At 45.4% G+C, this 26288-nt stretch overlaps 1 protein-coding gene across 5 annotated transcripts in view; it reads right to left on the bottom strand.

Annotated features, from left to right (window-relative positions):
* NFATC2 (nuclear factor of activated T cells 2) overlaps positions 1–26288 on the bottom strand; it is a 166714-nt gene that overhangs the window by 73423 nt on the left and 67003 nt on the right. For all 5 annotated transcript variants that reach the window (XM_049868794.1, XM_049868795.1, XM_049868793.1 and 2 more), the window contains exons 4-6: positions 16401–16603; positions 14893–15065; positions 1353–1493 (exon numbers count right to left, since the gene is read on the bottom strand). In XM_049868794.1, coding sequence (XP_049724751.1) covers positions 1353–1493; positions 14893–15065; positions 16401–16603 — 517 coding nt within the window. The remainder of the gene's footprint in view (positions 1–1352; positions 1494–14892; positions 15066–16400; positions 16604–26288) is intronic.

Below are 26288 nucleotides of genomic sequence, written 5' to 3'. Positions count from 1 at the left end.
AAACCATCTTAGTACACCTGCAAATCGATGATGTATCCAATCTGAATGGCATCCTTCAGAGGAAGTGCCCTTGTGCCGTGCACGAACCTTACAACCGGACAGCCTGCCTGTTAGTAACTGAACCAGCCTCAGGACAGTAAGCAAACAGGCAAATATCACCACTCCCTCTGAATCAACCTACTGATCACATCTGCTAGGAAAAAAATGGAAAGAGAGAAAAAAAAACCCTAGGCCTAGCAGCCATCTATCAAATAATTGCATAACTTCGTTGTTTTTCCTACTTCAGGTAATTATCTTTTCACCATGTCCCCACTGGCAAAGGACATTAACAGGCAGTGCATGGAAGAAAGAAGACAAACGGCTAACAAAAACCATTAAACCTCTTGCAGCAAAGAAATGCAAAGTGAAAAAGTATCAATTCAGCAAAGACTGTTTTTTAAATGGTGCTTCTGGGAGTAGAGTGATTAATGACGTGGTATTGAGGCAACAGTCAATTTACAGATTCCTAGAAGATAATTTTGGAGCCCTGGTGGCTCTGTGGTTAAGGGCTTGGCTGCTAACCAAAAGGCTGGCAGTTCGAATCCACCAGCCACTTTAGTGATATATATTTAAAACCTTAAAAATGACTATCAAAAATTTCAGTTAGGAATCAACCCTAAATAAAAAAGATACACATAGAGATTCACGTATGATAAGATTAATTAATTAACCCTAAAAGTTAATTGTAGGGTTTTAAAAAAGTGATTAATAAGAAGGGTAATTACAGCACTATTTATCATAAAAAAAATATGTAAGTAGCCAATGGTTACTGAATGCTTATGATGTATCCGGTGCTGTAATAATTACTTAACATTATTAACTCATTAAACCTTGGTCATCACACTATGAGCTAAGAACTTTTGTTACCTTCATGCCATACATGAGGAAACAGAGGTGCAGAGAGGTTAGGTGACTGGTGTTTAAGACCACAGAGCAAGCAAGTAGCAGAGCCAGAATATCTACACTTAATCACTGTGCTGTTCAGTCTCCCTTCTTGATAATAGCAAAAAGATCACTTCTCTACATGAAAAAATAATTTAAGAAAAAAGAGTGGGGAGGGGGAACAACCTTAACATCCCACAAAACAACGTAGGATCAGTAAAGATACATTCTGGATCATTCTTACCAGGGTGGACTAGTCACCATCATAATCACCAAAGGCTCAGAAAGTGTCTCACGGTGAGTAAAAAGAGCAGGGTATAAAACTCCATGCAATGGGATCTATCGCCCAAGTCAATGTTGTTTAGGAGAAAAATACGCTTACTTTTGTATAGCCTCAGAGTACAAGAATGAGAGCCTGAAGGCTGCCTGACCTGTGGTCTTCTCAGTAAACACGACTTTGGACTCGGCCGTGAAGTTCTGTCCCGTGAGGATCATCTGCTGGCCCCCGTAGACCAGGCAGCTGTCAATGTCCTGTCTTTCAACCATGGGCAGCTCGTGGGCAGAACGCTGGGCTGAGGGGGAGAAAAAGAGAAGTCCTGTGAAAAAAGGAGACCTCTGGCCTTCTTGGAAAGAAACAGTTTGTTTCATGGTGATGTGATACTCCAACCCAGCTCACAACATGCTCTGCCCACCTTTATCACTCTGTTGTCATTGCCAGTATAGACCCAGCACCCCCTGATGACCTGTGACTCTACAAATGTGCATTCTTGAGAAAGCATCCTCCATCACTGGGGTGAATTCTCCTTGAACAGCATGCTTCATTTTCATGAATCAAGGCACAGATCCTCTCCTTATAGGGAGGAATAGTGGTAACCAGCATTTGATGCTTGCTCTATTTTTTTTAATAAAGGGAATGGGAAAACCAGTTTTTTCATAAGATGTTTTCCTTGTCAGGGCATACTCTCTCTTCCTACATTAGATGTCAAAAAACTTAAACGAATTGAGCACTAAAACTTTAAGACCTGTTCCTGAAAGCTTCAGACACATTTATCTGCAATTCATTCACAATCCTTAACATGGTCTTCAAGACACCCATGACCTGTTCCACCACCTCTCTGACCTGACCCCTGGAACTGCTTTCGATTCTTCGGGCCTCCTCATTGCCTCTCAAACACACCCAACACACTCTTACCTTCAAGAATTTGCACTTGCTGCTCACTCAGCTTGGAAAGTTCTACCTCTATTACATCCCTGACTCTCTCCCTCACTTCTAGCCGGTTTCTATGCAAACATCGCCTCCTCAGACAGACTTCCCAGAACCACCTCAGCCCCCAGTTAAAACAGCATTACCTACCCCCCATCTCTTCTCTCTCCTTTATCCTACTTTACCTTGCCTCACTGTTCTTACAGAGCTTCTCACTTTGGGATACATTACGTAGGGCTTTTATTGGTTTGTGTGTCTTCCCTCTCTCCCCTCATAAGGTAAGCCCCAGGAGGGAGGGGCTTGGCTTTGTCTGCTGGTGAGAGTCCAGGGCTGGGCACAGTGCCTAGGACTTAGCAGAAGGTGCCTGAGATAGGTAGGTAGGTAGATGATAGATAGATAAATAACTCAGTACATAAATACGTCTCAATATAATTGTATATCTTGATAGACATACCTATATAGTTATATATCTCTAAACACCAATAATCTCGATACAGCTATATCTCTCTATACACAGATACATCTTTATATAGCTATATATCTTGATACATGTCTATTTTTTGATATATATCTTGACGTATTTATACATCCCGATATAACCTGCTGCCACTGAATCGATTTTGACTCATAAAGACCCTACAGGACAGAGTAGAACTGCCTCATAGTTTTTCCAAGGAGCGTGGCTGGTGGATTTGAACTGCCAACCTTGTGGCTAGCAGCTGAACACCTGACCGCTGTGCCACCAGGGCTCCATGTATCTCCATATATATCTCTATCTACATTTATAGATACAATGAGTGAATGAGGGAGGGATGGCTCAGGCCTATATTGAGTGCCATGTTGAGACGTGAATGCTAACAGCAACCCTCCAAGAAGGGAAGTATTAAAATTATTGGCATTTGGGGAAAAAACAGAGGCTAAGAGAAGTCGGGTCACTGACTGGTGCAGGTCATGACCTCCTTGTGAAGGTCATGTACCAAGGCCGGTGAGGCTTAGCTATGAACCCTTAAAAGCAGGGTTGTCCAACTTCACAGCCCAATCTCTTAGCCACTCCAGCCAGCCACCAATTCTTCCAGAAGGCAGGCTGTAGGAAAGAATGAAGACCCTCTCCCAGCTGCCTTCTCTGGGCAGGGTGGGAAGCAGGGCCCAGCCACCATGTGAGACCTTGGTGATCTACATGCAGGCCCCACCTTCGAAGCGTGGGCTAAAGAGGCTGGGTGTCCCCCGGGTGAGTCATCTGGGGTTCCTGGGGTTCCTCCCAAAGCCTGGGGAGCTGGGCCAAGGGCCAGGCCTTCTCATGAACCTCCCCATCCGGAAGCCGAGCTGCAGCCACATGAAGCCAAGGTCCAAACCTAACCCTTCCCTCCAGGCCTGCCTGTGCCTCCAGGCAGCCGAGCATCTTCCTCCATCACCCCGGAGCTGCTGGGGCCACATCCAAACAGCTCCTTCTGTGAACACTGTACTTGGCAACACTTAAGGAGTCTGTTGTGGGCTGGCCAGATGCTTCCAGATACTTCTTCACTTTGAAAGTACCACCTGAAGACTCATGACAACCCCACTGACAATTTCCCTGTCCTGGCTCGGCCTAGGCTCTCTCTGCCCCAGAGACAAGCCTGCCAACCGCTGGTCCAAGGGGCTGCTGGCTAAGAGTATGCATTAAAACGGCCACTCCACAGAAGCTGCTAATGTCTCCCACATGGCCTGTGGTATTAATCCCTTCTTTCAATACTGGAGTTTTGTGATGACTTACTAATTGAGCTGCCACAAATGGAGATTTATAAGTAGTGAAAAAACAACAGCCACGTCACCTGGAAAGGGAGGTCCCTGGCTTTTAAGATGTGCCTTTGATGAAGCTGAGGGGCAGCTGAGCAGTTGGGAGCTTTTGGCAAGAGCCATCCCCTCCCATTTTACAGGTGGGAAGCCTGAGTCATCACCACAGGGGGAGCCGGCCAGGGACTGGCAGCAAGCCAAGCCGGGCACTGGACATGGCCAGCGGAGCCTTTGGCTGGGTGGGAGCTGCCCTGGTGGCTGCTCTATGAACCACTGTGCATTGCTGTGAACACAACTCCTCTGTTTCCTGAGGCAACTTCACTGGTCCCCCTTCAAAGCCTCCCAGTTTCAGCTATCAGCCCTTTGCCGAGTTTGTATGGCCCACTAAGCAAAAACTAGGAAAACTATTCCTTTTTCATGAAAATTTAAAGATAGAAAGGAGAGAGCATCAGAGTCCAGCCCGGCCTTCTGTACGCTTTCGTCCAGACTTCAGTCTTGCTACTCAAAGGGCGGTCTGTGGACCAGAAGCATCAGCACCTAACAGAGCGGTTAGAAATGCAGACTGTCAGGCCCCACCCTGCCCTACTGAACCTGAATCTGCATTTCTACAAGATTCCCGGTAATTCTCAGGCACTATCCAGTTTGAGGAAACCCTGGTGGCATAGTGGTTAAGTGCTATGGCTGCTAACCAAAGGGTCGGCAGTTGAAATCCGCCAGGCACTCCCTGGAAACTCTATGGGGCAGTTCTACTCTGCCCTATAGGGTCGCTATGAGTCGGAATCGACTTGACGGCACCGGGCACTGGGTTTATCCAGTTTGAGAAGGAGCCCTGGTAGCGCAGTAATTAAGCACTCGGCTGCAAACCAACAGGTAGGCAGTTCAAACCCATCAGCTACTCCATGGGAGAAAGATGTGGCTTTTTGCTCCCCTAAAGCTTGAAGCCTTGGAAACCCTATGGGGCAGTTCTGCTCTGCCCTGCAGAGTCACGGTAATGCGAACTGACTTGATGGCAACAGGTTTTGGTGTGGATTTTGAGAGGCACTGCTTTCCCATCACAGCTCAGTCCTAGCACATTGGCATCCCTTGGGGAGTTTAAAAAACACCAGCACCCAGGTCCTAATTCTCAACCTCGGCACATTTGGGGCCGGGTCATCCTTTGTTACGAGTCCCTGAGTGGCACAAATGGTTACTGTGCTTGGCTGCTAACTGAAAGGTTGGCAGTTTGAGTCTCCTCAGAGGTGCCTCGGAAGAAAGGCGTGGTGATCTTCTGAAAAACCAGCCACCGGAAACCCTATGGAGCACAATTCTACTCTGACACACACAGGGTTGCCATGGGTTGGATTCAAGTTTACAGGAACTAGCTTTGAACTCTTTGTTGTGGGGTCACATCTGTGTAGTGTAGGATGTTTAACTTCATCCCTGGCCTCTATACACTATATGCTAATTGCACACCCCTCCCCAATTGTGACAACCAAAAATGTGTCTAGATATTGTCTAATGTCCCCAGGGGACAGTTGGGCGGGGGGCGGGCGCCCAGACCTGTTGAGAACCTCTGTCCTAGAGATTCTGACTTAACTGGTTGAGGGTAGGGCTCTAGCAAGTATTTTGTTTTTCAACAATCCTCAGATGATCCCAACAGGTGACAGCCAGGTGTGACAGCCAGGTGTAACGGCATGGGCACCTACTGCTTGGGTGCTGGAGTGGGAAAGCTGTGGTTGGAGTCCCATCTCTGCCACCTCGCTGCTGTATGACATTGCTCCAGTCACTTCACCTCCGAGGCACAGACGCCTCGTCTACACAATCATAACAACACTGGTCCTTGTGGGCCTGCTGCACGCAGTACAGGAGGTCCTGTGTGTAACCACGTGGACTGGTCGATACACAGTTGGGGAAATGTCTGCCGTGAGACACAACTCTTAGCCTGGGCCCAGCAACAGTAACAGCTCAAGAAACTGCCACCTTTACCGTCGTTCACCTTCAAAATGCCACCTTTTCTTTCTTGCTCAGTTATTTTCTAAACATGTTCTCATTTTTTTATCTTATTAAACCTTTAAATTACAACAGTGGAGCAGCAAGGAAAGGGGCCCTGGTGGCGCAGTGGTTAAGTGACTAGCTGCTAACTAAAAGGTTGGCCGTTCTAGCCCACCCAGCTGCTCCGTGGGAGAATGACCTGACCATCTGCTCCCTTAAAGATTACGGCTAAGAAACCCCGATGGGGCAGTTCTCTGTCCTACAGGTTGGCTATGAGTTGGAACTGACTCCAATGCACCGACAACAACAGCAACAAGGAAGACAGCGTTAGTGCTGTTTTACAAAGGAGGAGACAGAAGCTCAGAACTCAGCTTAGGTGAGGGCAGCACCTGACCGCATTAAGGCTCCAGCTATCATATTAGACAGACCTGGGTGCCAGCTCAAGTTCCCCAGAGGGTGATCCTTGTGAAGGGCTTTGCAGCTCTAAACCTCAGCTTCCTCATCTGTAAAATGGGGCTGTTAACAGTCCCACCTCTCAGGCTGCTGTGAGGATTAAATGGGTGAGTTCATAAATACTGGCCAGCAAGGTGAGTGATGTAAAGGCTGTGGTTTCTAGAGCATGCACTAAGCAGGGGCTAGGTGTTTTTGTCTTACGGTAATGCTATGCTATGTAGTCTATCTACTGACCATGGCCACGTGGCTACACATATCACCTCTTCTTGTCACTACTCTTCTTGGTGGATCCTGAACCATAACGCAGGTGCATGGGTTATGCCGGTGGGTGTGGGGGGAGTGGAAGGGGCACTTAATAAAAATGCAGAAGCCCAGCTCAGGCCCACAGGCCTCCTGCCCCCAAATCTCTTACGGGAAGCCCAACATTTGCATTTTAACAATCTTTCCAGGTGACCTGTTACACACCTTGGCTTGAGGGCCAGGTCCTACACTAAGAAGGCCACCTGAGGGTGGCGGAGCTGCTCCAAGGGAGGCCCAGGCACCCTCAGAGGGCCCAGTGGCAAAGCAAACAAATCCAATTAGCCTTTGAAAGAGGAAGCAAACAGCAACCAAAAGTAGCCTCCTGGGGGCCTACTTCTCCACCCTCTCTGATGCAACCTCCATCACCTATGGCTGCTAATTGGGGTGACACCGCCAGGACCCAAGGAAGGCTCTCAGGAAGCCCAGTGGGCCCCTAGCCCTGTGCTTACCCACCCCCGTGTGCCTTCCAATCATTTGGAGAATCCAAACCATCCAAACCACAGACCCTGTTGTGTTCGAACCAAGCCAGGGGCCGCCATTTTAAAGCCGCCCTGAGGGCCCAGTCTCACTGGTAGGCGACGCCTTGACCCTCGGCTCCAGCTCACATGAGGTGGCCCCTGCGAAGTGGTTTCCCCACTGCTTCCCTCCTGCCCCAATTCTGGCACATCATAAAGTGGCTTTGAGCTCCTGGGTTTTACGAGCTCTGAATAACAGGACGCTGTTGGTTTAACCAGATGGGTGTTTGCTTTCACTAAGAACAGTGGCTGGTGTGCTGCACAGTGGCCGAGGCAAAGGCTCAACGAGGGAAGCTGACACCAGTGCGGGGTCCTGGTCATGGGAAATTACTGCCCGACTGTCTGCAATGTGCCCTGGCGTAAGGCTGGGTGGCCAAGAATTATCATCTCCCCAGGAAGCTCAGGAGAGAAGTAGGAGAGGCTTAGCCACACAGTCACCTCTGTAGAGCCCACCTGGGTGGGTTCTGTTAATAACCCAACAATCAGGAGCACTTGCATGTGAAGTAGCTGGGATACGAGGCACTATCAACCTCACATATAAATGCTCATTTATATTACAGTTTTCTGCCTTTGACAGGGTGCAGTCTTACCACTTCTCTATCACTCCCTATTATGTATTTGCGTTTGCCTTCTCTGACAGGTTTCTGCTTTACACAGGTTCTGGATTTTGCAGGTTTTACTGTACTGAACACACACACACAATGAGGCAGTTTAGAGTTATGGGTACAAGTAAGAACTGTGCAGTGTGACTGCCTAAGTTCAAAGCCCAGCTCAGTGACATCCTAGCTTTGGGACCTTGGGCAAGTCACTTAACCTCTCCATGCCTCTGTTTTCTCATCTGTAAAATGGAATGCTAATAGTACACATACCTCATAGAGAACTCTGAAGATTCAATGGGTCAGTGCATGGAAAGTACTTGGTCTCTGGCCAGGGCTCAATGACTATCCTTTTTTTCCCCCAGAAAATGATATTTACTGGAGTGATTTACCCAAAATAGGAAATCTTAGGACCTCTTGATTATTTGGCCCATAATCCAGTATTCACTGAATATGGAGTTACTTTTTTTTTTTTTTTGGTGAAAGTATACACAACCGAAGTAATAACCACTCCAACAATTTCTACATGTACAATGCAGTGACACTGGTTATATTCTTCACGTTGTGCTACCATTCTCGCTACCCTTTTCCGAATTATTTCACCACAACTATCATAAACCTACTGCGTCCTAAGGTTCCCATCCAACCTTCTGAGTTGCCCTTGTCTATTCATCTCTCATAGATAATTCTTTAAAAGAGCATAATGCTCAAAGCAGATATACTTCACTAACAAGGTAAGCTATTTTTTGGTTCAAAGGCTTCAGGGGATAGTTTTGGCTTAAGGCTTAAAGACTATCTCGGGGCAATAGTTTTGGGGGTTCATCTAGCCTCGATGCTTATTTTTGTTGCTAAACTTCCAACAAGACCACAAAGCAGGAATTATGCCCATTTTGGAGCTGAGGAAACTGACTCTCCAAAAGAGGACATGCCTGAATGCTCACAGCTAAGGAAGCTGGACAGGAGGAATGTGGATTCAGGACTGTGGGGTCCACCAACCCATGAGGCCCCTTTTAAGCAAAACAGGGAAGAACTCAGTGGTAAAGCTGCCAACCAGGCCCTGCCAGGAGGGTGCTCTTTCCCCTCTTTGGTCACCTGTCAGGCTCCAGTACTGGCCACCCTCACCGAGCACTCCAGCTGTTGTAGGCCCTTCTTGTTAACGTGAGATTGGTCATATCCCTAAACATAAAAACCAGAAGCAAAATGCTTCCAGGAGAAAATATAGTACAATATTTTTGCCACCTCAAAATGGGCAAAAATTTCTTGGGGAACACAAAAAGCACAAACCCCAAAAGGAAAAAAAAGACAAGACTTCATCAAAATAAAAAATAGATGCTCATAAAATGACATTATTAACAATATAAACAGGCAAGCCACAGACTGGGAAAAAATATTCACAAAATATTTAGGATACCTGATCAAGGGCTAGAATACGTTCAGAATATAGAAAGAACTACTACATATCAACAGTAAAGATATGTGTAACCCAATAAAACTCAATAAAAAGTGGGAAAAAGATTTGAACATAAAACCCTGGTGGCGTAGTGGCTAAGAGCTACAGCTGCTAACCAAAAGGTCAGCAGCTTCTCTGACAGGGATCACAATAGAGGGTTCCGGACAGAGCTGGAGAAAAACGGAAAACAAAATTCTAACTCAAAAAGAAAGACCAGATTTGCTGGCTTGACAGAGACTGGAGAAACCCTGAGAGTATGGCCTCTAGACACCCTTTTAGCTCAGTAATGAGGCCACTCGTGAGGTTCACCCTTCAGCCAAAAATTGAATAGGCCCATGGAACAAAACAAGACTAAAGGGGTGCATCAGCCCTGGGGCAGGGACTGGACGGCAGGAGGGAACAGGAAAGCTGGTAATAAGGAACCCAGGGTTGAAAAGGGAGAGTGTTGACACGTCAGGGGGCTGTTAACCAATGTCATAGAACAATGTATGTACTAATTGCTTGATGAGAAACTAGTTTGTTCTGTAAACCTTCAGCTAAAGTTCAGTTAAAAAAAAAAAAGACAAAAGGTTGGCAGTTTGAATCTACCAGGTGCTCTTTGGCAACTCTATGTGGCAGTTCTGCTCTGTCCTACAGGGTCACTATAAGTCAGGATCGACTCACTGGCAGTGGGTTTAATGATGACGCTGAATACCTATTTGTGTGCTTGTTGGCTATCTATATATCTTCTTTGGTGACCAAAAAACCCCAAACCATCTGCGTCGAGTAGATTCCAACTCATAGTGACCCTATAGGACATAGTAGAACTGCCCCATAGGGTTTCCAAGGCTGTAAATCTTTATGGAAGCAGACTGCCACATCTTTCTCCCAACAGAGCTGCTGGTGGTTTCAAACCACCCACCTTTCGGTTAGGAGCCAAGCACTGTCATTAGGAAAATGCAAATTAAAACTACACAAGATACCATGTTATACTCACTAGAATGGTTAAAATGAAAAGAATGACTACGGCAAACATTGGTGAGCCTCTGGATCAACTAAAACTCTCAAAAACTCTTGTAGGGCATATGAAATGACACAGCCACTTTGGAGAACTGTTTGGAAGTTTCTCATCAACTGAAAAGGACCCTTGCCCTATGGCCCAGCAATTCCACTCCTAGTATTTACCCAAGAGAAATGAAAGTGTTTGTCCACAGAAGGCTGGAACAACGATGTTCGTAGCATCCTTTCCCATAACATCCCAAAACTGGAAACAACGACAATGTCTGTCAATGGTATACAACCAAATTGTGGCATGTTCATACCACTGACTCGTTCTTCAACAAAAAGGAATGAACCATCAACTCACACAGCGACAGGGATGGGTCTCAAAACCATGATGCTGAGCAAAGACCACCAAACACAAAAGTATGCATTCTGTGTAATTCCATTATATGACATTCTAGAACAGGGAAAACCAATCCACGGTGAGAGGAATCAGAACAGTGGTGCCTCTGTGTGGGTTGGGGGGACGGTATTGATTGGCGGAGGCATGAGGGAACTTTAGGGGTGAAGGAAAAGCTGTACGTCTTGTTCTGAGTGGTGGTTACATGAATGCGACAATTGTCAAAAATCACTGAACTGAACACTTACGACCTGTGAGATCAATTTAATGTATCTTAATTATAGCTCCCTAAGTGTGCGTGTGTGTGTGTGTGTGGACAGACACACGTTACAAAAGAGAGAGAGAAATTTTACACACCAAGGCCCCCCCCCACCCCCTCGGCAAAATGAGCAAAGGGGATTGACATTCTGTTCTCTGCAGGCAGGGCTTGGTGTAAAATTGCTTCAGGCGGCTTTAGAATACCATGCATGAGAGGCCCTTTGCAGGTCAAAGAGGAAGCCCATGGCCCAAGGTAGGGCTGCAGGAGTCACAGCTGGAGAGGTTCTAGAAGGTTCTCACTGGACGAGGTCAGTCCCTGCGGACATCTTTCTGTGTCGCTGCTGCGTCTGTCCCTGGCTAGGTGGTGTGCAGATGTTTGCTTTCACACTTTCATTTTTTCAACAAACATTCTAGAAACCCCTGCTACAGGCCAGGCCCTAGTCTCTGCCCTTATGGAGGGAGATGAGCAAGTGAACTCGATGGCTGGAGCACGGAGGGCACCCTGTATCCTTTGGGGCCAGGGAAGACTTCCTCCAGGAGGGGCCATTTAAATAGGGGCCGTGGATAAGGAGGAGTTTACTAAGTGCCTGGAGGATGGACCTCGAGGTGGGTGGTTCCTAAACTTTGCTGGGCGTCAGAGTCATGAGGTACCTTTGAAGAGTTCCCATGCCGGCCGGTGCTGCACCTGAACCAAGCAAATCAGAGTCTCTGGATCTGGGGCCGGGGGGAACCTTGGCATCAGTATTTTTTTAAAAAACTCCCCAGGTGGCTGGAAGCGAGAACCAGTGTTAGAGAAAAATCCCAATGCACTGGGGAACTAAGGAGCCTAGGGAAGAGGGAAGTCAAGAAATACAGTTTAAGAAGTGTAGTGAGTTCAAGTGCAGGTTTGTTGCTGGGGCAGAGAAGGGTGTTCCCTTTTGACTTCTTTCATGTTCTCAGGGAAGTGGGAAGCAAGATTATCTGTCTGAAGTTGGAAGGGGTTGGGTACATCAACCAGAGGTTGGAAGACTGGAGAAGGTTCAAATAGTGATTGCTGAGAACAAGGGAAGGAGCAGTGGGGGAAGCACAGAAGTATCCCCTTGGCAACACTGGAGACCAAGTGGGGTTCAAAGCTAGGAACGTGAGCCACCAGTCTGTGCAATGGTGAGATTTGACCTCTGGCAAGCTGGTACATAATCGTTATAAGGATCTGCACTTCTATCAAACCAGTCTACTTTCCAGAGGGTGGCCTCTGGTAGTTTGTTCAGGGTTTTTCTACCAGAAACTGTGAAATTTTCCTTGATTCCTAAGACAGCACCATAAAAGACACCTCTGAGGTAAATAAATTAGCCTTACAAATAACTACCAGCCTACCAAGAGTTTTTCTTACCAACTCACCTTCTCTAGAGGTGTACAGGAAGTCATTAGCCAATACCTATTTATTGTATACATACTGTATCAATAAATTTTTGTTGATAATTACTCAATAAATATTTATTGAATATCTCCGCAGGGTTAGGCAATCGGTCAATAAATATTTACTGTACATGTGCTACATCAATAAATATTTGTTGACAATTAGTCAATAAGTATTTATTGAATATCTCCCCAGGGTTATACAGTAAGTCAGCTAGTCAATAAATATTGATTGAACAACCAGGCTTTGGTCTAGGAAAAAAGAACAAAGAAAAAAAATAAAATGACAGAAGATTCTGGGTGAGAGAGAAAGTGGCCAATTGGTGGCCCAACATGGTACTGTAAGAAACCAAAAGAAGAAGGTATTTCCCAGAACTAGAAAGTTGGAGACTCTGGGTCAGCTACCTACTGAAAAAAAATGGGTGAATCATCGTACAAGAAAAAGTCTCAGTTTCCTTATCTGTCAAAACAAGGTAGTTGAATCAAATGCTTTTTAAAAAGAAAAGGAAAGATAAAAATTATTTTTAAGGTTCAAACAACTTTAAAACACCCTGAAGATCTTGCTGGATGGAGCTACACGTGGTTCAGTGATGATCCTCAAAGTTTCAGACTGACGTAAGATGATTTGAGGAACCGAAAGTGGAGAGAAACATGGGCTACTATTGGTCCCCCCTTAAGCCCCCTGTTCCCCACCTTGCTACAAACCATAGCCCCATCCTACAAAGTGAATAATTTGCCAGAAAGGGGTAACCTTATCTGCTCAAAATCCTCCAAAGCACTGAGGAAGGGCCTGAGTTTCCCGCCAAAAGCATCTTGAGATGTTCAAAGCCAAGACAGGTGGGATGGCCCTCAGGACCAGCATTTGGGGTCAGGGGTGGGGTCTGCTGGGTAGATAAAAAAAATAGAGCAGGGAAATTACAACGTTTCAGCAATGATGTTTTTCAACACATGTTTTCCCTTGTTATCTGCAGTTGGACCTCTCTTTCTGTCTCCTAAGAGCAGACAGTACAAACTGGCCATCAGATTCAGCTGGATGAGCATCTTGACTTGCAAGGCTATAAGAAGCCAGAGTGCTCCTTCTCCATTTCCAGTGACCAGCCAAGACCAATACCAAAGGAGGGTTCATCCTCTCTCCTTGCTGGCTTCTAATCCTGAGGGCCAGGATTCCTCAACTCTTCCCACATAAAATATATTTATGCCCTCCCTCTGAGCATTAATGTCTCATAAAGACTACTGTGGATTAACTGAAGTCATTAGCAGATTTTGTCTGACCCACAAAATATTTTTTAAAATTTGAATTTGTTGCCATTTTTTATAAATCAGGAGATTTTTTTTTTTTTTGGTTATCTATGTGCCTATGTTCCCACATGGAAATCAGGAATGGGCCATCCTGGTCCCAGTCTCCACTACTCTCTATTGTCTACCACCTAACCCACAGCACTCATTTCCACAATCAACCTGGCCTCTGAAGGCAACTGAGTTTGTGATCCTAATTTACAATGTCCAGTAAAAAGAGAAAAAACATCCTGTAATGCCATTTAATATAGAACATGATTGCTACAACGAAAAACAAAATATTCTTAGAAAAAGTGACTTAAAAATTATAGTTTCTGTTTCTGGAATCCTATTATTACTTCTTTATGCTTTCTTTTTGTAAAAAATAATTTCTAAACGTTCAAAAACTGAGCACATAATAAGGCTTTGTCATGCTTAATTGCAAAAACCAACAGCAAAACTGTTCTGAAAAGTACCTAAGACTGAGCTCGAAACGACTCCTTTTGAAACCTAGTAGAAGAACTGAGCCAGGCTTCTGCTCAGAGCCTTTCCACACAGCAGATCAGTGGTAAAACCTGGCAACTTCACTCTGGATTCCGAAAAACTTCTGATTCTTTACAACCATTTGTTTGGGCGTCTTTATCCCCACCAGACTGTAAGCTCCTTGGGGACAGGAAAATGTCTGGCTCATATGCAGGTCCCCGCTCCTACACAGCGCTGGACCCCAAGCTGACTCTCAGTAAACATGCCAGGATTGACTGAGGATAGCAATGAAGCAAGTCTCAAGGGTGAGAAAGCTCAGGTTCAAATCCCAGCCCTGCCACTTTTTCTGCGTGTAGACAGGTTACTCAACCCTCACCTCTCTCCCTTCTCTTCTGCAAAGTGGAAGGAATGACACCAGCTTCTGCCAAGGATTCTCACAAGGACTCAGTGAAATGTTGCATGTTGGGTGCCTGGCACAGTAACCAGCAGAGTCAACGCTAAATAAATGAGCGCCACTATGATATTAATGCTATTATCTTGAAGGAAGAAAGGGCGGAAAAGAAAAAAAGATGATTCACCATGACTTCACTCCAACTGCCATCTCCCCTTTGTAATAGCAGAAAATCATTTATACATTTTGAATCTTCTAAACAAAGCCTTGGGCTCCTCATTAGCCATGTTATTTTTTAATTTCCTGTGAGGCCACAAAACTCTCCAGAAGTAAATAGAAACAGAGAGAAAACTCTTAAGTATGCGTCATCGCTTCAGTCCTTTTGGTCAATGTGGGCCAACTATTTATCCTTGTGGATCCTCCGTATTCTTGATGGCCACCCTAGGGACTCCAGCCCAACATTACCCAGGGTGGCAGGTCACATACAATACACTTTCCAAGAGATGCCCTCCCCTGGAATCCAACTTACAGCATTCGATGGGGTTTGATGCAGTTTGCAAGGAGACGATCCTCCCACTGGACTCTGGGATGTGCACCCGGAAAACAAGCCGCACCCGTGTGTTCTTTCTCCCAATGTCAGTCTCGCCTTTCCGCAGCTCGATGTCGGCGTTCCTAAGCTTCAGGATTCCCGCACAGTCGATGCTGCCAGGGGGTAATGAACTCTGTTTATAATTGGCCATCCTACCAGAAAAACCAAACTCTTTGTCATCCAGTCGATTCTAACTCATAGCGACCCTATAGGACAGAGTAGAACTTCCCCATAGGGTTTCCAAGGAGTGGCTGGTAGATTCCAACTGCTGACCTTTTGGTTAGCAGCCGAGCTCTTAACCACTGCGCCACCAGGGCTATCTTAGTGAGCAGGAAAAATCATCCCACAAAACCACCTTCGTTATTTAGCCAAAATAATTCTACAGCTACCCTCAGGGGCAAATTCCAAAATACTGATAAACATTTCAGCTAGAAATTTACTCCAGGGTGGGGGTAAAGAAAAAAAAAAAAAAACACCAAGTTATTAGTGAAAGTCCCTAATTTCGTCTCTAGGGAGATTTTTCATGCCAACTTTTCTACCCTGAAAAGTATCTCAGAAACTCAAAAAGGCAAACTGGCAAAAATTGAATATGGACTATTCACTAGGTAAGAGTAATGTATCAACATTAAATATCATGAATTGGACAACTGTACCGCGGTTTTATGAGAGCTTCTTTCTTCTTAAGAAATGCAAACTAAAGTTTTTAAAAATAAAAGAACAGGATGTCTGCAAGTAATTCTCTAAAAGTCAGGAAAAAATGGTGAGAAAGGGAGTGACAAAGCAAAGCAAAAATGCTAACAATCGGTAAGCCTGAATGAAGAGCATACTGGAGATCTTTGTATGATTCTGGAAGTTTTTCTCTGTGTTTGAAACTGTTTTCTAATAAAAAGTTTTCTTAAACCCTAAAACATTTGTACAAAATTTTAGCCATATGCATATTAGCTTTGTGAGTTTTGACCTATCTGTCTTTGCTATTTAATAATTTTAAGTCAGATGATTTTTAAAATTCCAACAAATTTAGCCTCACCCAAGTAATATGAGTAGTCTTCCTCCTAAAACACATGAAATATATTTATATATGTTGTTGTTATTGTTAGCTGCCCTTGAGTTGATTTCGACTCACAATGACCCCGTGTGACAGAGCTGACTGCTCCATACGGTTTGCCAGGCTGTAATCTTTACAGGAGCGGATCTCCAGGTCTTTCTCCTGTGGAGCCACTGGGCGTGTTTGAACTGCCCACCTTTCCCCTTAGCAGCCGAGTGCTTGACCACTGTGCCATCAGGACTCTTCTATTTACATATAGTACGTTTTAAACAGAAATCACTGTGGGTTAATCACAGACCGAGAACCACCATCCATGGTTCTTCCTTCAGCTCCCTGGAGTCCCCTTTCCCAGCCCTCACTCACTTTCCCCAAAAGACCCACCGCCCTCACCACCAGCCCTTACGTCGCCCTCATGTTGTTTTTTGGCTCCAGAGGGATCTCCAGGACTTTGGTGTTGCCCACGATCTTCTCGTAGCTGGTGGTGGTGACAGTCTTCCCTGTGATACGGTGCACCTGGTAGAAGGCATGGGGCTTGAGGATCCGCTCATCGGCAGTCCCAATGAAGATCTGAAGCCCCAGAGGCTTGTTTTCCATGTAGCCATGGAGCTAAGGGAGAAAATAAAATTATTACAGCATGTAACGTGGTGGTGGCTCAAATCCAGCAAACAAAAAGATCAGAGAAGCTCATGGACATCGGAAACAACATGGGATTACTGCACCGTCTAGAAGAGCATAAACCTAGAAGCAACCCTGATGTCCATCCATAGTGGACTGTTTGGATAAACAACAGCATCCCCTCTTAAATGGAATATTAAGCAGCCATGAGAAAGCACGTGGTAGAACAGAAATGTGTTTATGGAAAAACAGCCAGAAACTATACTTAATTGGTGGTGGGGGGTAGTAGAGTGTTGCACAGTAGTGAGGACAGAATATAATCTGAAAAAATAAACACCAAGTTCTTGACAATGGTTGTCTCCAAAGGTGAAAGAACTTTCACTTTTTACATGACAATATTCCAACTAACACGGTTCGACTTGGTAATTCAAAAAGAGAAAAGAGCATAACAAAAGCACCATAACCTAAGTCAAAAGAAAATTAAAGACTGAAAGATAATATGTGCAGCATGTAACAAAGGATTAGTACATAGCATATATAAAGAATGGCTACAAATGAATGGGTAAAAGACCAGATTCTCTGACTATTCTATTTAAAATTGAGTCCCACTCTCAATTGACATTCCCTATATCCTTTTTTTTTATCACCATCAAACATACTATATATTTTCTTGATTGCTTTTGTCTAGGCCTTTCTTCCACAACTAGAATGTCGCCTCCTTCAGTGCAAGGATCTACTTAATTTAACACAAAATCCCTAGCATGCAAAATAGTGCTTAGCCTGTAGTAGGTATTCTAGCACATATTTATTAAATGAATTATTGAAACCAGTCAACAAAAAAATGAAAGAGATTTAAATGGGCAATTCAGAGAAAAACAAATGGTCACTAGAATAGAAAAGATTTTAAATTTGACTTGTAATCAGGAAAATGCAAATTAAACAACTATGAGACATCATTTTTCACCCACTAAACTAGTACACATGTAGTTATTTGATAATATCAAGCATTTTGGAGGCTGTGGAAAAACAGACACTCTCATATAGCTGATAGGAATATAAACTGGTATAACAATTTTAAAGCATATTTGAGCAGTAGTTACTAAAACTAAAAATGCATGTACTCTAAAAACCACAACAAACCCCGTCGATTCCGACTCAAAGCAATACTATAGGACAGGGTAGAACTGCCCCATAGAGTTTCCAAGGAGCAGCTGGTGGATTTGAACTGCTGACCTTTTGGTTAGCAGCCAAGTTCTTAACTACTGTGCCACCAGGGCTCTGCCTCTACTGTATGACCTAGTAATTCCATTTCTCAGTGTGGGCCCTAGAAAAACACTGGGCATACAGGAGATGTGTACAAAAAATGTTTACTGAAACAAACATAATAATGAACAATTAGTTACATTAATAGGCCTATGACTAATAATGACAAGTCTAGGCTATAAAACACTATGAAGCATTTTTAAAAAGTATGGTAGAGGTCTGTGAACTGACCCAGAAAAATCTAGGCTGTGTAGTTTAAAGAGAAAAGCAATTCTTAGAAAAAGTATGATATAACTTAGAAAAACGCTTAATATTTCCTATCTATCCATTTGTACATATGTCACTGCAATAGAAAAAGGTGTGAAAGGATGCACTTCAAATAGACCACACCATAATCACCTCTGGGGATGAAGAAGGAGATCAAGATTGAAAAGGTTGTCAAAGGGGACTTCGACTTTATTTTCAATGTCATAATATTTCATAGAAGGAATGAATTTCTAGAAAACTTGTGAAATTTAACCTTGGTTTAGAAAATAATAAAAGAAAAAAGTACACTGAGCCTGAGAGTTTGGAGATGGGTTTCCGTCTTGCCACCACCCAGCTGAGAACTGCCAGACAAATCATTTAATTCTTCTGTGAACTTAGTTCCTTTCTCTGTAATCTGAGGGGGGCAGACTGTTACAAGTGACAACTTAGTAAAATTCTGCCCTTCCTCTGGAGTTCTACAAAACTTCAACAGAATCTTCAGTCAATTGCCAAAATAAAGGGGTGGGGGGGCAAAGAAAGGCTCTAAGACAATGGATTTACACCTGGGGTCTACAATCGTGCTGTCTAATATGGTAGCCACACATGACTATTGCAGTTTAAATTAATTTAAATTAAAAAAAAAAAAAAAGTTCAGTTCTTCAGTTGCACTAGGCACATTTCAAGTGCTCCACAGCCACCTGTGGCTAGTGGTCACCGTAACGGACAGCACAGATATAGAAGATTTCCATTAGTGCAGAGAGTTTCACTGGACAACACCAAACTAAAAAGATGGCGTTCTTGTGTCCTGTTCTAAAAACTATTCAAAGAGACAGACTGGGAGTGGGGCAGAGCCAGGTCACAGCCTTTTTCATAATCTGCCACCCTGACACCCACAATATTTGCATAAGTGTCTGATATACACCTCAAGAGGCAGCCTAGGGCAAAGACGGAAATCTAAGTCAGAAGCCGATCTTTCTATCCCATGCAACCTGAAGAACAGGACATGTCAAAAGGGAGAAGGGCAGTGTCGAGAGAGATTTTGTTTTCATTTTGCACTAGGACCCAAGATCAACATATTTCCTCACCTCCTCTCCTGGATTTATCAGGAGATGGTCAACACCATAGTGAGAAGCAAAGCAGATAGGACAGACAGCAAGTCCAGATGGTGGAGGCTACTTCCTCCTTCCCAGGATAGAAAAGCAGAAATCACATCCTGGGTGTACTCATGATAAAAACTAGGGAACATCTGGAGATGAAATAACTTGTCATGTCCTGAAAGTTCTACCTGAGTCCAGCTACTTCTCCCCCTTCCTCTGCTGCCTCCCTGCCCCAAGCCAGCATCCCCTCTCACTGGGGAGCCACTTCTGCTCTTGCTGGTCTTTCACAAAGCAGCCCAAGGATCTTTCAAAAAGGCAAATCAGACCCAGACACTCCCTGCTTAAAATCTTCTGATGGTTTCCTGCGGCCTCAGAATAAAATCCAAACTTGGTGCCATGTTCTACAAAGCTTTCCACCCCAACAGGCTCTTGCCAACATCAGCCACCCCAGTCTGTCTCCTGAATACACCAAGCTCTTACCGACCTCAGGGCCCTTATACAAGCTAGTTTCTCTGCCTGAAACACCCTTCTACTGAACCTTTGCACTTAGGACTCAGCTCTTTTAGGTCTTTCCTGAATCGCATTGTCTACACACACCCAGTGGTATACTTGAGCTAGCTCTTATGGACTCCTGAGAACCAGGTGTAAAATTTGGGGGAATTTTAAGAGTCAGCTACAACCACGTTGGTCACTTGGGTAGCTTGAAATTGGCCACGTGGGAGTATTTACGCCACAAAAATCAACAGATGCTACAAATCATGGCTTCTACTCCTGGAGAGTCAGTCGTTAAACAATCTACTAGCACAGCACTGGAATTATTTACCTTGTTACCACCTGAAATTTTCTTTTTTTCTTAGATACATTATTTACTCTGTATCTCTCTCTCTCCCACCTGAACATGAGGTCCCTGATAGCAGGTACCTTGCTTATTTTGCTCAGTATGATCAATAAACGTCTGTTGAAGCAGCTGTTACCATCAACAACGAAGCAGCAGCTAACAACATACACTTCCCTCCTGTCTAGCACTGCGCTCATGTCATACTCATCACAACAGGTCTTTGGAGGCTGGGCCTACTATTATCCACGTTTTGTAGATGAGGAGACTACGGTTTCCTAAAGTCAGGCAACTTGTCCAAGTCAACATCATTACTACAGGGCACAGCCAGGATGCTCCTAACTGCAATGCCCTCCACGTCCTTGGTGTCTGGTGGATTCACAGATGCTGATCTAGGACCCCAGGTTAGAAAGTACAGATCGGGCCCTCAAAGGAAACAGGAGCAGATGCTAAATTATAAGATCAAGAGTATTCTTCCTGCTGAAGGAGACGGAGAGAAAGAGACAGGCAGACAGCAGCAACCAAAACAAAGAATGTTACTTCTTAAAAGATACACCCACTTCTTTAGAAAGGCCAATGACCCCCTGAGTCAAGAACAGCCCACTGAATGGGACTAGCTGATACATGTGAGCAGATGCAACCCACCTCACCTTGGTGAGTGCCCCTCCCCAGGTAACAGCAGGAAGGGGGGGTGGCATAGTAGAAAACCAACTATTGCACTTTGGTCAGATATATCTGAATTTCAACTCTAGCTCTGCTTCTCAATAGCTGTGTGGCTTTGGGGAACATACACCACCCCTCTGAGTTTCCATTCTCTCATGTAAAAGAGGGCCATCACCTTCCGCTCCCAGGGGTTCTTTCGAAGGCAACCTTTGTAAGGCCTCAAAGCATCTCACGCGGCATACTGTAGGTGCCTATCAAATGAGTTTTCCGTCATCAGAGGATGACGCAAATCAGAAAATGGAGGTGATATTACAGAACTGAGTGGAAAGGCAGACTTTGTCAAAGACCAACAAAGTGAAAAACAACCCCAAAACATCTCCAGATCGGGGAAAACCAAAGCGCCAGTTCCAGTCCGCTCTGTGGGCTGGCTACTCAGTCATGGACACGCGGCACCGGAAGAAGGAGAGGCCAGATAAGGAAACTTCGCCATTTTACATGAACTGAGTACTTCCCTTTCGACACTTCCCTCCCTACATGTTGTTGCTGGGTGCCATTAAGTTTCAACCCTATAGGACAGAGTAGAACTGCTTAATAGGGTTTTCTAGGCTATAATCTGTCCGGGAGCAGATCACCAGGTCTTTTCTTCCATAGAGCCACTGGATAGGTTCAAACTGCCGACCTTGCAGTTACCAGCCAAGCAGTTAACCATTGTGCTACCTTTTCTACCCCAGAAGGTGGTAGAATTTGCCAGAGCTCTGATAGCTCAGCGAGCTCATTTGGAAGGAGCCGTGCCAGCCCTCCAGAGGCGTGGTAAGTAGAGTTCACAGCCTTTTACTTGCTTCTCCAAAATTTGAATGATGTGAGTCTTGCAAATCGAACTTGAAGTCATGATCTGGCCTCAAGTTCTCAAATCCCATTGTTTCCATTTTAGGGAGATTTTGGTCTTGAAGTTTTGGTGTAACCTTCCCAGGTCTCTCCCCAAAGGGAAGGGCTTCTCCACGGTCTGGGCAGGCAGGATCACCTGCTAGGCACAACAGATACCTCCACAAGGTGATGTTCTAGCTCAGTGGCCTCCAGAGCAAAGGAGGCTCCACTTCCTGCGGCCAAGGTGAGAGTGCACGTTTTTCTGTTTCTCATCACTTCCCAGGCAGTCGACAAGTTTCCAGGAAGAGGGGGTGTCACTTCCTGAAGGCCTGGAGCCACAGGCGTCAGTGTCCGCAGGGTGTGTGGGGTAGGGACCGTGCTGCAGTGCCATGTGACTGCCGTGCCTGAGCCTCTCCGCCAAAGGGAACCCCATGACCTAACTGCAGGCCCTGGGGATGGGGTTTCCCAAATAATCTACTGTCTCCCCTTGCCAGCTTAGCTACTTGAAACTCAGACCTAAGGATGGGAGTCTTGCAGGTAACTCCTGATTTAAACATCCCCCACTCCCTCAAAAGAGCCCTGGTGGCACAAAGGTTAAGTGATCAACTGCTAACCAAAAGGATGGTGGTTTGAACTCACCCAGCTGCTCCACAGGAGAAAGACCTGGTGATCTGCTTCCCTAAGAAACCCCTATGGGGCAGCTCTGCTCTGTCACACGAGGTTGCCATGAGTTGAAATCGATTCATCGAGACCCAACAACAATAACAATGTCTCCCTGCACATAGCTGGTTGTATAAATGATACTTTCCAACCTGTCACAAAGAAAACTTTACGTTCCTCTAGAGGCAAAGACCTCTTTGTATATTCCGGTTGCTTACACACACTGCTAATTTAATCTCCACAGCAATGCTCAGAGGAAAGCATTGTTATCCCCTCTTTCAGATGACAAAGCTGAGGCTCAGAGAGGTTAAGTGATTATACAGCTCAAAGGCGATGTGGCGCAGAGCCATTCCCAACAGCCCAAAGGTGAGAACAATCCCAACGTCCATCAACAGCTGAGCGGATACGCACAGGGGGCATATATGTCCGAGGGAGTATTATTCAGCCGTGAAAGGGCATGAAGCACTGACACATGCTACAACATGGGTGAACCTTAGAAACATGATGCTGAGTGAAGGAGGCCAGACACAAAGGGTCACCTACTGTATGAGTCCATTTATAGGAAATGTCCAGAATAGGCAGACCCACAGAAACAGAGCCGACCGATGGCTGCCAGGGCAGGGAGAGCAGACTCGGAAGTGACTGCTTAATGGGTTGTTCTTGTTGTGTGCCGCGGAGTCTGTTCCAGCTCCTAATGACCTCCTGTGACACAGCAGAACTACCCCATAGGGTTTTGTAGGCTGTGATCTTTATGGAAGCAGATCACCAGGTCTTTCTTCTGTGGACCCACTGGGTGGGTCCGAACCGCCAACCCTTTGGTTAGCAGCCAAGTGCTGCCACCCGGGCTCCTTCTAGACACATAAACCAAACCCAAAACCCATTGCTGTTGAGTTGATTCCAACTCATAGCAACCCTATAGGACAGAGAAGAACTGCCCCATAGGGTTTCCTAGACTGTAATCTTTACGGAAGCAGATCACTAGGTTTTTCTCCCATAGAGCCACTGGGTGAGTTTGAACCGCCAACCTTTTGGTTAGCAGCCAAGCGCTTAACCACTGCGCCACCGGGGCTCCTCTCTAGACACACAGAGAAACATATTTGGGATTCTGTTTTCCATACTGTTTTCCACTTAACAATATGGTGTGACTACTTCCCTTGTCATTGAATCTTTTACGAGAGAATCTTGCAAAAGATGCAGAGTATTCCAGTAAGGCGCCTAACCCAGTACCCAGTCCCGCAGCCCAGCCGTAGCACTTAACCACTATGCCACCAGTAAGGTGCCTACAGCCCACAGTTTGAGGAGGCTCTCACTGTCCAGGTCGTGCAAGGGCAAGGTCAGGACCTGAGAGTGAAAGCCTCCTTAAACTTTGTAACCCTCCCCCAGGTGCCTCACTCTCCTCACCCTAGCCCCGGTCCTGGCATTTCCATCCCATTTATATTGTTGTTATTTGCTCTTGGAGTCGATTTGCAGAGTAGAACTGCCCCCATGGGGTTTCTAAGGCTGCAATCTTTACAGAAGCAGGTTGCCAGGTCTTTCCGCCAAAGAGCCACTGGGTGGGTTCAAACCAGCAACCATTTGGTTAGCAGCAGAACACTAAACCACCGCGCCACCAAGGGCTCCCTATCCTATAGATGTACCACAGCTTCCATTAACCTCTTTGGGCTGGGTACTTCCATTCTTTCCAAATCTTCCCTGCCATAAACACTGTAATGAGGACCCTGTAAATGACACTTCCTTTAGAGCAATTTTTCTATCAACAACGCTCAGATCTTTTTAAATACTCTCAGATGGATGCCGCTGCCACCAAATCTGAAATGTGGGATTGATTTTCAAAATGGCAACTGGCCAAGGAAGCTGTTTTGAATTTTACTGAAATCAAACTTTAACAATGTTAAGTAGCATTTTTGTTGAATTTGGACTATTAGGGAATTGGTACCATCCTCAACGATTTCACTCAGAAGGAAAGGAAAAGCCCAGGGGGACACTGCTTCACGATTCCCAAAGGCCACACAGTGCACGGGGAGGAAGTTTTCACCAACACACAAGATCCCAAATTCTGCATTTAGTTTTGGGTGTACAAGAAGAACACACCTGCCACCACCAACCACACCCAGCCCATGCACACGTACACACACGCCCACCAGGGAAGCTTAGACCATGATTTCTTCTCTCATCTAAGACATCCCAACCATCACGACATATCCATCCAATGAGCATATATTAATACCTTTAATAAAAATCCTAATTCTTGACACCTCCCTTGGCCTCAGCCCATATTGAATTCATCTCCAAGTCCTGTCAGTTCCATTTCCTAAAGAAACCAGTTGCCATCGAGTTGGGTCTGACTCACGGCAACCCCACGTTTCAGAGTAGAACTGTGTTCTGTGGGGTTTTCAACAGCTGATTTTTTGGAATTAGATCACCAGGCCTTTCCTCTGAGGGAGCTCTGAGTGAACTCAAACCTCCAGCCTTCAGGTCTTCCTCAGTGACTTCTACCCTAGTCTAAACTACCACCATTTTCCTCCTCAACCACCAGTCCCTCCTCCTGAAGAGCTTCCCTGCACCCCCTCTCATCCCCACCCGCCCACTTTCCACCCTATGGTCAGAGTGCTCTTTCTGAAGCTTTGATTGGCCATTGGCAGCTCCCAGCTTCCAGCCCTTCATTGGCTCCAACACCCTTTGTGATCCAGGCCCTCCCCACCTTGCGCTCCACCCACATCTTCCCAGGCTCTTCCCTGCGTGTGATCTCTGGTCATTCAGAAACAATCCCCCTCTTCCCAGCCCCCACCTTTTTCCTCGTGAACTTAGTCATACTTCAGACCTTGGCTCAAACGTTATTTTCCAAGAAAGCCTTCCGTCACTCCCCAGACAAGGTGGGGGCTCCCAGTAACAATTTCTGTTGCATTTATCATAACTGCATGATATTAGCTGTACAACTAGTTGCTGCATGCCTGCCTCTCCTGATGGAACGTATCCTCCATGAGGGCAGGGACCGCTCTACCCAACCGCCTACAACATGTCGCTGGTGTTGTTAGTTGCCCTCAAGTTGGCTCGGGCTTATGGTGACCACTGTGTACAACAGAACGAAACGTCATCTGGTCCTGTTCCATCTTCACAACCATTTGTATGCTCTAGTCCACTGTTGCAGCCACTGTGTATCTGGAGTACCTTCCAACCTAGGGGGCTCGTCTTCCAGCGCTATATCAGACTATATTCTGTTGTGATCATAGGATTTTCATTGGCTGATTTTCAGAAGTAGATCACCAGACCTTTCTTCCTAGTCTGTCTTAGTCTGGATGCATCACTGAAACCTGTCCACCATGGTTAACCTTGTAGGTATCTGAAATACTGGTGCTTCCAGCACCATAGCAACACACAAGCTACCACAGCACAACACACTGACAGACAGGTGGTGGGCCAGAACATAGCATGTACTTTATATACACCAACCCACTCCATGAAGTAAAAAAAACTATTAAATGTCTACCTTATAGAAGAGGAAACTGAGGCTCAGAGACTCAAAGTCCCCTAAAACAAGCAAGCAGCAGAGAACGCATTTGAACCCTGGTTTGACTACAGAAGGGATACTTGGTTCGTCTGCTCTGTGTGGACTAATGCAAAAGATAAGAACATGCAATCTGGTTGAAATACGTAAACCAAAGGGAAGAGTCTGCAGAAATTGGGTGAGCCCAAATCCATGCTGGGAAATCTACCAAAATTACCAAGTCCGCTCTCTTTGATACAGCAATTCTGCTACTAGTGAGGGCATTATCCTATGGATTCTTGACAGAAGACGTGCCCCACTCCCCCCCCAAAAAAAAAAACTGAGAGGAAGGCGATTCAACACAGCATTCGTTAAAACAGCAGAAGACTGGAAACAACCTAAATGCCCACTGCAAGGGTACTGGTTAAGTCCGTTATGGCATAGTATGGAATACAATGTTGTTATAAAAAATGAGTATGCTCAGGACCAGCAACAGAGTTAATAACAAATGGTGCCCCCTGGAGCTGTGCAGTGAACAGTCTGAGTAGCCTTATGGGGTGCCCT

This window comes from Elephas maximus, chromosome 25 (assembly GCF_024166365.1).
Source record: "Elephas maximus indicus isolate mEleMax1 chromosome 25, mEleMax1 primary haplotype, whole genome shotgun sequence".
NCBI lineage: Eukaryota > Metazoa > Chordata > Mammalia > Proboscidea > Elephantidae > Elephas > Elephas maximus.
The sequence above is the reverse complement of the archived record's forward strand: the minus strand, read 5'-3'. Positions and strand labels throughout refer to the sequence as shown.